The 13,461-nt window shown below is 33.6% G+C and overlaps 1 protein-coding gene and 1 pseudogene across 4 annotated transcripts; both read left to right on the top strand.

The window, feature by feature from the left end:
• Window positions 1–4,557: 4,557 nt before the first annotated feature.
• LOC114405894 (methyltransferase N6AMT1-like) lies at window positions 4,558–11,014 on the top strand. Of its 4 annotated transcripts, none has more exons than XM_028368411.1 (4): window positions 4,558–4,703; window positions 5,158–5,299; window positions 9,821–9,936; window positions 10,043–11,014. In XM_028368411.1, the coding sequence occupies exons 3-4, from the start codon at window positions 9,934–9,936 to the stop codon at window positions 10,811–10,813; spliced, it is 774 nt and encodes a 257-aa protein (XP_028224212.1). In that variant the 5' UTR covers window positions 4,558–4,703; window positions 5,158–5,299; window positions 9,821–9,933; the 3' UTR covers window positions 10,814–11,014. The 4 variants fall into 4 exon arrangements, with proteins under 4 accessions (XP_028224212.1, XP_028224214.1, XP_028224215.1 ...); XM_028368413.1 differs by having other exon boundaries at window positions 4,561–4,703; window positions 5,161–5,299; XM_028368414.1 differs by having other exon boundaries at window positions 4,562–4,709; window positions 5,161–5,299.
• On the top strand, window positions 5,308–9,784 carry LOC114405893 (annotated as a pseudogene).
• Window positions 11,015–13,461: the final 2,447 nt, after the last annotated feature.

The following is a 13,461-nucleotide window of genomic DNA, read 5'->3' as shown; positions in this document are numbered from 1 at the left end:
TGATATTATCTGTACCCTTTTGTTGGAATCTTTTGTGTCACCTTGATTTTGTTGTGAGGCTCTCTACACTGTTGTTCACCTTATTAACTGCCTGCCTTCCCAATCATTAAACAATGATTCTCCTTTCTTCAGGTTATTTGGTCAAAATCCACTTATTTCAATCTACACACTTTTGGTTGTATTTGATATGTCCACCTTCCCTCGCAAGAATGCACCAAGCTCACAACTCAATCTTTTAAATGTGCTTTTCTTGGTTATTCTGCCCACAATAATGTGTTTGTGTGTTATGATCCTAATCTACATAGGATTCGAGTTTCTAGAAATGTCATCTTTCAAGAAGATACATATTTTTTTCCAACTAACCAAGAGACTCCCTCTTCTACATCCACATCTATTGTGCCATTGTTTCCGAACAATTTTGTAGGAAAACCAACACCACAACCTTTAATGGTGTATCAAAGACGTTGGGCTATTCCACCAAATCCACCATCCATACCTCCAAGGTCTCGTCCTGATCAATCTCTGGCTGCTGATCCAGTGCTTCATCCAGCACCAGCTCCTTTACGTCGCAATACACGTGTTAGTAAACCACCAGAAAGGTATGGTTTTTCTTCCCCTTTATCATTGACAACAATTATAACATATGTTCTTATTCCTTCTACTTATAGCACTAGAAGAAAATAAAACATGGGGGATTTTGTAACTTGTCCTTCTTCTGTGAAACCCCTTTACAGAAAATTTGTATTCAATATAAAGCTTCATTCAGATGGATCAATCAATCGATACAAGGCCATACTAGTTGTTCTTGGAAATAAGCAAGAATTTGGCCTTAATTATGAGGAGACCTTTGCACCTGTGGTTAAAATGACTATTGTGAGCACTATTCTTGCCATTACCGCATCTGAATCTTGGCAAATACAGCAGATGGATGTTAAGAACGAATTCTTCGATGGTGATCTGAAAACTGAAGCATTCTTTATATAGATTGAAAAAGATACCAAGAATATGGTTTGAAAAGTTTCGCACAACATTGCTTGGTTTTTCCTTAATACAAAGCAGGTATGATTCCTCACTTTTCATACAAAGGAGCTTAAAAGGAATTGTCATACTTCTTGTCTATGTGGATAATATTGTGGTCACCAGATTATATCAAGAGGCTATTGATACAATCAAGAGACTGTTGCATTCAAATTTCCACATGAAAGACCTTGGCCAACTCACTTATTTCTTGGGATTAGAAGTACACTTTCAATAGAAAGACATTTTTGTCAATCAGCACAAATATAATCAAGATCTAATTCAATAGTTGGTCTCACTATTTCTGCTCCTATTGACACCTCAATGGAAATTAACCTGAAATTGCAATGAGATGAAGGTGACCTTCTACAAGACCTAAATTTCTATCGTTAGCTGGTTGGAAGTCTTATTTATCTAACCATCACCAGATTAGACATCTCATTTGTTGTCCACACAGTTAGCAAATTCATGCAATTTCCTTGACATTTGGATCTTTCAACAATACACCGTCTTATTAAGTATCTACTTGATACTTCCAGTTATGGTCTTTTCTTCCCTAGTGGTGCATTAACATAACTTTAAGCATAAAATGATTCTGATTGGGCTGGATGTCTAGACACATGGAAATCTACTACTAGTTGGTGTATGTTCTTAGGGGAAACTTCAATCTCTTGGAAATGCAAGAAACAAGACTCAGTCTCCAAATCATTCACTGAAGCAGAATATCATGCCATGTCTGTTGCATGCTTTAAGATTATTTGGCTACGCGATCTCCTTTCTAAGCTTGGTTTTTCACAAGAAAAACCAACCTCACTGCATGCTGACAATACAAGTGTCATTCAAATTGTCACAAATCCTGTTCACCATGAAAGAATGAAGCATATAGAGAGGTTGATTGTCACTCAATTTGGGAGGCGTTTGACCATTGAGTTATCACCTTGCTTCATGTTTCTACATTTGTTCAACTCATTGACATTTTCACAAAATCCTTGACATGTCAGCACTAAAATTTCCTAGTTAGCAAATTGATGCTTTTAGACTTGCCAACATCAATTTGAGAGGGGATGTCAATGGAATTGATTAACAGAATATTAATTATTAATTGACATAAATTACAGAATATTTGTTATTATTGACACAAATTTGATGGTCATTCAAAACAACACATAATTATACAACTATAATTATCTTCGTAATTAGTTATCCCAGTTGTAGAATATCATTTATTACAGGTTGACTATTTAATGCACAAATATATAAATCAAATTTTAAGAACACTATTTAATACAAAATCCTACCTAGGAGAACACACAATTTTTCATCAGCAACTTTGTTAATCTAATATATTTCTCTCATTTGCATAATAAGATTATAGAAGTTTACCTTGATAGCATTCGTTTACATTATCTATATAATTAGAGATTTGAATTTTGATACCTTTTAAGTTTAGCCAAAATTTAATACTTGTATATTACTACTATTTTATTTTATTCCCTATTTACAGAATTTAGTTTTCATGTGACCACATAAATGTTGTATACATGCATCATGAATTCGGCTATGCAGGGTGCTTGTGGTTGCTGTGGATGACACCAACCTCATAGCTCTTGTGCTTGCCTTCTTGGTTTTAGAAAAAAAAAGCTAGAGATTTCCCTGTGTATGTTAATGAATTTCGACACACAGTTCCAATGCGATCTAAAAGTTTCTTAATATTCACGCAGATTTCAACATCCCACAGATCACTAGTCACTTCTGTTCTAGCACATAAGTCATGGAACTTGAGATTTGTTACACTATCACAAGTCGAACAATGAGATTTAACCCCACCTTATTCTTAAAGCAACTTGTATAGTTTATAATCTTTATACCACTCAAATTTAATATTAGTAGAAGATTTGTCCTGCCAGCCTCAGTTTATCAGTAACAAGCCTATGTATTTCATGGTTATGCTAAGCATGTCTCGAGGCTTGGCAGAAGAAGTTTCCATTAGTCTTGAGCTTGCTAGATATAATTTTTTCACGAAACATCAAACTACACCTCATTTATTAAAAATATATAATCAAGACCTCATTCAGTCATGTCAAATTACAAGATCATGCCCTCAATCCAATGGAACAATACCTATAGCCATTATGGCTATCAGATTGGTTTTATTCTTTATTATTATGCATGCTAATTTGGTTCAAGCCTGAAGAAATTCCATTAGAAAATCTCTGTACCATTGTTAAGCTACAAGTTTCATATAGTTTTTCTGTATTCTAAGGTATTCAAAGAGCTACATAATGAGACTTTCCTTAAATTGAGGGAGGCATGTAGGTTGATTCAAGATTGATTTATTCATGAACTACAAGGAAAGCTACTATAACTTTTAAGAACCAAGAAGATTTCCCATTACTTTTCCTTCTAGATTGTCCGAGATGAAGCTCCCTAAGGTACTAATCATTTTCTGCTTCTCTTAGAAACCACAGCAACTTAGGTGCTCTTGTCATCAAAGCACATGGCTCAGAGGTTAAATCAAAGAGAAGGGGTGACATGCATGCGGGTTTGAAGGTGGAAGGATCACACACTATACAACATGACCAACTTGGGTCAATTTTTTATTATTTCAGCTTTTTAAGAATTTAAATTCCCATACCTCCTTCCTTGCCAACGAAACCCAAACCTGAAAACATCACCATCAACTCCTATAGTTTTTTTTAATAATTTCGAAATTAAAAGAAATTAAAAGTTAATTTTTAGAAATTTATATATAATTTTAAAGAAATACTAATTTTGTCGTTGGAACATAATTTATATTACATCTTATCAATTTATTATCTATTATGTACATTAGATAAAATTAGAACTTATTATACTTTTATCCTATCATATTCTTTCTTTATATTCAATCATATCCTATATGATAACCAACAAGCTCAACTAACACCTTAACTATAAGTTTGGAGTACTCTACTCATTAGATTACTTTTTAATTAAAAAACAAATATAAGTTTAAAAATCATATTGAAAAAAGTAAAATAGTTTAATGACTTAATTAAAAATTATCAAATAGTTGAATAACATACGCATTAATTTAACCTATATTTTATCATTTTATTTAGATTTATTTATTAATCTAGGTTCATGAATTTTTTTTTTTAAAAAAAGTATCTGGGTTCCTAAAGTAAAAAAAAATCTATAAATTTGGTTTTGTTAGCTTAAAGATAATAATTTGTGAAGGTTTTAAAGATATCAAGATTTAATTAACAAATTATTAATTTGAATGATATTGAATTCGATTTTTTTTAATAAAATTTTAACTTTGATTTTTATAAATGAAAAAAATAAAATTTTCAATAAAAATTAGTTATGAGAAGTTAATAAATTTTCCAATAAAAATTAGTTATGAGAAGTTATGAGTATAAAAAAATAACTGTAAATGATAAGAGAACTAATTAAAAAAATAAATTATAAAGATTTATTTAAAAATTTGCAAACAGCCTACTCAATAATTAAATTTAAACGTTTTATTTACGCAGGAATAAAAAAAGGTGGTGATTCTGTTTGGAGCTATCATACAAAATGCAACTTGAGAAATAACCAGAGCAGAGAGTAGCCATCCGTGCCGTTATGCGAAAACCCCAAACCTTCCTTTAATCAGACCTCAGATTAAAATCACACTTTCATCTTCTTCACTAACGATAATGGTAACCGTAAGCGCCCTCTGCTATCTTTTCTTCTCAAAATTTGTGATCCATTGTTTCGATTTTTTGCATCATCTTCATGTAAATTTCATAGGAATTATACCCTGTTTTTCTTGCTAATAGATATGGTACACCTTTTTTCTTTTAATTAGTTTGTTCAATTTGAAAAATAAAATTTTCAAGTGGGTTGGTTCTATACTAGTAACTTTTTGAGCTTAGATTCTTATTTCAAACCTTACATTCATGAGCTGATTGGGTTAATGATATTATAGTAGTGTTATGTTTATTTTATTTTTGATAGGCAAATGTTAGTTTATTAGAATGTTAGATTTTGTTGGTAGATGGATCGAACCGGCGACATTTTTCCTCTTCCCTTCTTCCTTAACCACCCAATCAACCTCATATCTCCTTGTTATGTTTGTTGTATGACTGACCTGATTTCAATTTTTTATTGCAGAAGATTGGTTGAGTAGTAGTGAACTGAAGAAAAATTGGAAAAATTCTTTAGGGGTCAAAGTCTTGAGATTTTAGAAGACACGCACGCTTCATTGTGTTGGCTCACTTGAAATTAGTCCAAGATTTGAGGCTCAAAAAGAGTGGTTAGTTATTTTAATTTGTTGCTGCACGTTAAGTTGTAGTTCATTGGTTCTGTGTAACTTGTATCTTGGTGTCACTGTGTGTGAGTGATGAACTCTGTTGTGCATTTACTGTTTTAAGTAAAATCACTTAAGTATGAATTACTGTGCTTTGTTCATGTTTTAATTTTTAGGTTGGTTTAAAACCAAGGGTGTATCTTGGTCAGATTTATAGCATATTGATTTTATAATCAAGTATATAAATCCTTTTAGTGATGATTTTTGATACCTTGCTTTATTTATTTCTGTTGACAAAGAGCAGCATATTAAAAGAAGAGTGCTATGTTTTGTAGGCTGAGGGTAATTCTGATGAATTTTATCTTGATTGTTGCCGTCTTGTTTTAAATATGTTTACCTATAATGCTTATTTAAGGTAAGCTTGTTTTTAAAGTGGGCAAGAATGCATTCATGATCTCAAGCTAGTAAAGTTTGAGTGACAATGTGGTTTAGATTAGAAAATAGTATATTATCTGGTGCATATTCCTAATCTCTGCAATTGTGGTAATTTATCAGTAATTATTTTGGCCTCACTGTTAGCAAGTGTCAGTACAATTGCAATATACCCTTCAGCTTTTGATCATATCCACCTTGGTTCTTAAATTCATAAAACGTGCACAATTGTCAATTGATTGAAACATCTGTACTAGTGCATGTGAAAGGATAATGCCTTTCTAATGTGAGTTTGATGTTAAAGTGAATTAGATGGTAGTCATCTTTAAAGTATATGGGGATCTTAACCTGATAAAATTCAGGAGACAATCACATTGTGGCAAACTTTTCTAAAAATAGTGGCTTGGATTAGAAAGTATTACTAATATTCAGTGCACATCCTTAATCCCTGCAATCATGGTCATTTGTCATTAATTATTTTGGCCTCATTGTTAGTAATGTCCAGTACAATTGCAGTAAGCCAACTTTCCGTTTAATGCAGCTATTGTTAAAATTGTTCAGGAATTGGCTAATTTGAGATATTGATGTAGACACTATAGTGTAAATTGGGCTAGGACTCAACTGACCAAAAATTGTATCTAGAGAGCATTTAGGCCAATCTTGATAGACTAATGGCTTCTTTTTTTATATATGTTTGTGGCACTGAATTTTTACTTGGGCCAATCTTGATAGAATAATGCCATTCAGGAATTTCATTTAAAATTATGCTGTCCTATTTTATATATGTGGCACTGAATTTTACTGTCCTAATTTATAATGATTATTCTCAACTGATGTGCTCCTTCAACTTATAGTGTCTACCTTTTATTAATATATGAATTCTATTGTGCTGTCTTACAAGTGTATGATGTAGCTCCTTCAACTTAAAATTGTCACTTTAACTTGTTACTGCACACTGCTATTTGGAGTCATGGATATGTGTAGATTTGAACATTTGTCAAGTATGTGTGATTTTATATACAACTCATACAGAGTCTACCGTTAACATTTTTTAATATATGAATTCTGTTATGGTGTCTTACAAGTTATTTTTTCAAAATAAATGACCCTTAAAAACAGTTCGGACCAGTTCAGAGCAGTTCAGTTCAATGCGCCTCTAAAACAGTTCGGTTCAGTTTGCCCAAACCGTTTGACAATTTGGATGGGGCGAACTGCATTTTAAGTTCAGTTCGAATTGAACAGCCCTAAGTCCATGTTCATATAAGTGAACAAGCAGTGGAACTTACTTTCATAGATCATTGTCAAGCCATGTTTATCCTGTTTGTCAATAAACTCAGATTCAGATACCCCTTAAAAATTCCATTTTTAGGCCTCATTTGTTGTTTACATGTATGTGAAGTGTGGAGACCTGTTAGCTGCACAGGTTCTATTTGATAACATGGCACATAAGACCCTTGTTTCATGGACTACAATAGTTTTGGGATATGCCAGATTTGGTTTTCTAGATGTTGCTCGGGAGCTTTTGTATAAAATTCCAGAGAAGAGTGTTGTGCCTTGGAATGCAATCATTAGTGGCTGCGTCCAAGCTAAGAATAGTAAAGAGGCATTGCATCTATTCAATGAAATGAAAATTAGGAAAATAGAACCTGATAAAGTGGCCATGGTTAACTGCCTATCTGCATGCTCACAACTAGGAGCTCTTGATGTAGGAATATGGATTCACCATTATATTGAAAGACACAATTTTTCTCTAGACGTTGCCTTGGGGACTGCACTAGTTGACATGTATGCAAAGTGCAGCAATATTGCAAGGGCTGCCCAGGTTTTCCAAGAGATTCCTCAAAGAAATTGTTTGACCTGGACAGCCATCATTTGTGGTTTAGCACTTCATGGGAATGCCCGTGATGCTATATCCTATTTCTCAAAAATGATTCATAGTGGCTTAAAACCTAATGAGATCACGTTTCTTGGTGTCTTATCTGCTTGTTGCCATGGAGGTTTAGTTGAAGAAGGCCGCAAATGTTTTTCCGAAATGAGCTCTAAAGTCTATATAGCCCCTTAGCTTAAACACTACTCATGCATGGTGGATGTTTTAGGAAGGGCTGGTCATTTGGAGGAAGCAGAAGAGCTTATTAGAAATATGCCGATAGAGGCAGATGCTGCTGTATGGGGTGCTTTATTCTTTGCTTTTCGTGTTCATCGCAATGTTCTAATAGGAGAGAGGGAAGCTTTGAAGCTTCTTGAGATGGATCCTCAAGATAGTGGTATTTATGTTTTGTTTGCCAGCTTGTACAGTGAGGCAAAAATGTGGAAGGAGGCAAGAGATGCAAGGAAAATAATGAAGGAAAGAGGAGTAGAGAAGACTCCTGGTTGCAGCTCAATTGAGATCAATTGCATTGTGTATGAGTTCATGGCGAGGGATGTGTTACATCCACAGTCTGAATGGATTTATGACTACCTGGTTTCGTTGACAAAACAACTAGAGCTTATTGTGTTTACACATGATATTCCTGGTTATGGAGATAATCTTTTTTCCTAAACTTGTCAGCTATTTTGGTATATATGGGCTCATTTAGTTACATTCTTCCCTGGACAGCCTGCACTTATTTTTTTTATTCTATCCGGGTTCGTAAATAACATGAAGCCATGTCTCTCCCGTCCTGCATCCTTTCACTGATTTCATTCTTCTTGTGCCCCTTCATAATACTTGTAAGTTCTTCATCTCAAAAGAATGCAGAGTAAGAAGTATTTGGTTAGAATTTGTGGCTCTACTTCAGTGTCTTAATTGGAAAACTTGAAGACTTGTCATGTACGTCAACAAATATTCTCTTTGTTAGTCAACCACATGTTCATTGTATCCTCTTCACCTGTATGGAGTTTATTATGCTTCAGAATGCGGGCATCATGTTAAAGACACCACGTATTCTGCTAAACTGTGTCAAATTTGTTATACATTGCTAGGACATCATGTTAAAGACACCACGTATTCTGCTAAACTGTGTCAAATTTGTTATACATTGCTAGGACGAGATGAACAGGACCATGTTTATGAATGCATTGGGTTCACTCTCTCCCAATGTTGGAAGTTGCATTGTTTCTCTTTTTCCTTTTCTTTCATTAAGCATTATACTTTGTTGAAGACATCATAAAATATAAGTGTGAATTGTCCAAAGCTCCAATGGTGTGGCTGTGGAGATTAAATAGGATGCAGATTGCAGAATATGATTTTAACATGTTGGATTATCATTTTTTTTACGTGCTTTTGCCCCTAGCTAGTTGTCCTTGCTTAAACTTCCCTCCTTATGATGGTCAGTTCTCCTACTCATGGCTTGGTTCGCCCTGGTGAGCTTGATGTGATCTGTTATAATTACAAAGCTTTAAAATGATCAATAATTGATCTGCCAGTATGATTTCTATGATAAGATTATTCAAGACTAATTTTATATGATTCTCCGTGACAAGAAATCTTTGTACAACAATTGTAAGTTGTACCCGCCTAAGAATGTTTACTGAGCAATGACCTGAATAGGAGTGTCTGCCTTTAGAGTGATAAAGAAGCAATACCTTTCCCGTCATATGTTTTTGATCTATTACAGAACCAGAACCAACTATGGTAATCATTAGTTAAAACAAAATGCCTACATGATGTTATGTACATTTTGGAGAATACTTGCATAGGTTTTAATGTTGGACTCCTATGCTAAACTACATTATGGCTTGGTTATATACTCTATGGGAAGCAGAGAGCAAGTTGAAGAACACTTGTGTATAAAACTCTTGGTTCTCATATATTGCTTATGTGGATTTTGATCACAATTGCATTTGAAAGCATTTGATTTGATTTAATCAATATATAGCATCAACAAAGCAAAAAGAATATTAGTTTAAAACATTTGTCAAAATCAGATTACTGACATTTCTTGTTTCTGCCTGTTGGTTTCATATATATTGCTTCCAGACATGATTCATATGTATTTACTTTTTCTCTTCTCTGTATTGTTTATATTTTAGTTTTGTTTTTTTTTTCCTGCTGCTACTTGTTACCTTTTTATTTTTAATATGAACAACTAAATTATTCTGCTGTCTTGGACTCAGGAGGAGGCGTTGGAAGGAAGCTGATATTGTGAATTTTGTCTTGACATTGACCAGAGCAATTCAGAGCTGGAGTCAAAAAAGGCCATCAGTATATCACGGTCAAAGTGAACAATATGGTATGGTGGGCAAAATCCTTGGTTGCTTCAACTTCCCCAGTCCCCTTGTACTTGTTAATTAGATTGAACCATTGAGGTTTACTGATAGCTTCCCTTTCAATGACAGGGTTTGCACAAAGAGTTGCCTAGAACTGCCCAAATTCACCTTGTGAGTTCGCACCAAGAGGTTTATGAACCATGTGATGATTCTTTTGCACTGGTTGATGCTCTTCTAGCTGACCGCAATAACCTGTTGGAACATCGTCCAACATTGTGCATGGAGATAGGCTGTGGTAGCGGATATGTCATTACTTCCCTTGCTCTTCTCCTTGGGCAGGAAGGTTGTGGCATCAACTACATTGCAACTGATATCAACCCTCATGCAGTGAGGGTAACCCATGAGACCTTGGAAGCACATGGTGTTGGTGCTGAGTTGATAGTAACAGATATTGCATCGGGGCTAGAGGACCGGCTTGCTGGGTTGGTTGATGTTATAGTTGTGAACCCTCCTTACGTGCCTACCCCTGAAGATGAAGTGGGTGTTGAAGGTATTATGTCATCTTGGGCCGGTGGGGAGAACGGCCGGAGTGTAATTGATAAAATTTTGCCGGTTGCAGACCGTCTTTTGTCTGAAAAGGGATGGCTATACATGGTCACCCTTACAGCTAACAATCCTTCTGAGATATGCCATCAAATGAGAAAGAAAGGGTATGCTTCTAAGATTGTTGTCCAAAGATCCACAGAGGAAGAAAGTCTTCATATCATCAAGTTCTGGCGGGATTTCGATACTGAAGCAAATGAAACTGACCAATCTGCTTCTGGGTTCATAAGCTTCATGCTTACACAAATCCCTCTACTTTCATATTGGAGAGGCACCAATAGCAACAATAAGAGCTGAACGAAAAAGTAATTGATTTCCTGATACTGGGATGTCTTTCTTATCTTGACCACCTGAATGTTTTGCTTTGCCCTAGCTTATAAATATAACAACCAATTCTTTCCTTGTTAGCTGGGCAGCTTTATGGATCATTTGACGCCATTAAACTTTATGAAAAACTCAATATTCAATAATAATTTTCTCTTATCTTTATCCTGCTTACATTGCCATCTTCTCATTAAGTATTATATCCTTACCTTTTCTTGGATGCATTCGTTTCTGGAGTTATCTTCTGTTATATGTCCACCTTAGATTTTTTTTCCATGTGCTTTGACGCACTTCACTGTCATAAAACACTACTAATATCTTGTCCCAAATAAAATAAAAACATATGTTGTTCCAAAAAGAGTAAAAAATAACTTTAAAAGTAAATTATCTTTTCTAAAATCTTATAAAAATATGGATCTTACCAAAATAATTCTTGTTTTTAAATTCTTTTATCTAATGTTATAGTTGATGTTGCTAAAAGTTTTAGTGACATGTATCATAAACAACATTTAATAAAATATCGTGGAAACATATTAATAATATTTATTTATATTTAATGATATTTTTTAAATATTGTCAAAAACTTTGAATAACATTTTCACTGAGTGTTTAATCAAATAAATGTTGTTAAAGATCACATGTGTAATAATTGTTTTTTGTCAGCAATAAAGTCATTTGTATTAAAATAAAAGAGGCACCAACAATGCCATAGGCAAATACAGGCCATAACTATACCAAAATCCCAAGTATTGACAGCAAGTTGAGATGATTATATCCTATTTATAACAAGATGCATCATAAGTACATTATAACCACCCCCTCTCCTGTTTATAAATGTTTTCTATCCCCCATAGTTACCACATTGTGCCTACACTTGATTACAGCATAACTTCAACCACATTGTCATATTTCCCATGCAGTGATCAACTGTGAATGTGTATGTTATCCTTCAAGGCAAGCCCTCAAATTCGAACACCATTGCACATATGAGTAGCCTAATGAATTTCCCATGTTTCTCAACCAAGTCCATGTATTGAACTTTACATCTTGAATGACTTCTAACATGTTAATCGCAGCTCCCCTAAGCACTATTGCATTTCTTCTAAGCCATATTGACCACACAATACCATACCAAATATACCTCCATTTTTTGTTAGCGCTCAGTGAATGATGATTCAAGAAATGTTAATAGAAGTGTTGAGATCCATCCACGTATAACAATGAGACCACACTTGTCTTGCGATATTACACATGAAAAAAACTTAAGATTGTTTCCTCCACACCATTGCAAAAAGGGCATTTACCATCAATCTCATTTGTTAACAAATTTCGCTTCCTTAAATTCTCTCTTGTTGGAAGTCTATTTCTAAACATCCTCCATAGGAAGACATTGATCTTGGGTATAGTATTAATCTTCCAAACCTCCTTGTAAATCTCACCACCTTCATTTGCAAAGACCCGATCATGAAGAGCTATGTATGTTGACTTCACCGAGTAATTACCATCTTGATCTACCCTCCATCTCCATGTGTCCTCCTCCTCATGAAGTACTCTCACTCTATCAAGATCCTCATGTAACCTCTATACTATTTTTCTTTCCCACTCAACCCATTCCCTCCTCCATAACACCCTCCACTTCCTCTCTTCCTCAACCCACATTCTCAATGACTTCCTTTTCTTGTAATGAATTTAGGTACTATCTTGGAAATTTGATAGCAAAAGATTATTTCGCATTCCAACCATCCTCCCAAATTTGAATTTATCCGCTCTACCCACTTTTCAGTCTGACATAGTATCAAACCAATTTGAATTTAGGTACTATCTTGGGATTATTGTTTCCTGAGTCAAAGTTTGCCAAGTTAGGACATTGCATTACAAAATAGGAGTTGTGTGGTTTGACAAAGTAGAATTGCTTAGTATTTTTGCGTGGTTTATGGTGTGTGGAATTAAGGTGTTTGAGGAGAGCATTCATGCAATTAATTAATTAATTCCCCCATAACATGAAAGAAGAAAAAATACTAATGACCACACAGTCAAGCTTATTTGATACAATTTATAATAATGGTCTTTGATATTTTATTTTATCACTTCATTATTAATAAAGAAAAATAAATATATTATAATTTTCAAATTAAACTAGTTTTACGTCACTGAATAAATGATAATTATAAAATATAGTTTATCGTTACGTCAAAATCATTTATAAATTATCTAAATTATAAATTACAGACTAAAATAGTCTTAAATTTTAAAAAAATTCAAATACATGTTTAGAAAAAAATTGAATAATAAAATAAATTTTAATATTTAAGAATAAAAAGATATAGTCTACTTCAATTTAGTTATAAAAGTTTTTTTATACAGTATCAAAATATCACTTAATAAAAAATATTGGTATTATTATAAAATTCTATAAATCTATCATACATTTTAATTTCATCAAATGATTTTATATTGAAAGTGTATACAATATTTGCTCTAGTTTTAAACATAAAAATGAAAAATCGGAGTCAAATAAATAAAAATGCAAATTCTTCATTTTTCAGCTTTATTTTTTCTATTAATAATCTGTTTAATTTTCCATTTTTTTTATTTAATTTAAATAAATCACTTTTGCGGTT

Source organism: Glycine soja, chromosome 3 (assembly GCF_004193775.1).
Source record: "Glycine soja cultivar W05 chromosome 3, ASM419377v2, whole genome shotgun sequence".
Taxonomy (NCBI): domain Eukaryota; kingdom Viridiplantae; phylum Streptophyta; class Magnoliopsida; order Fabales; family Fabaceae; genus Glycine; species Glycine soja.
Note: the sequence above shows the minus strand (reverse complement) of the source record. Positions and strands in the feature narration are given on the sequence as shown.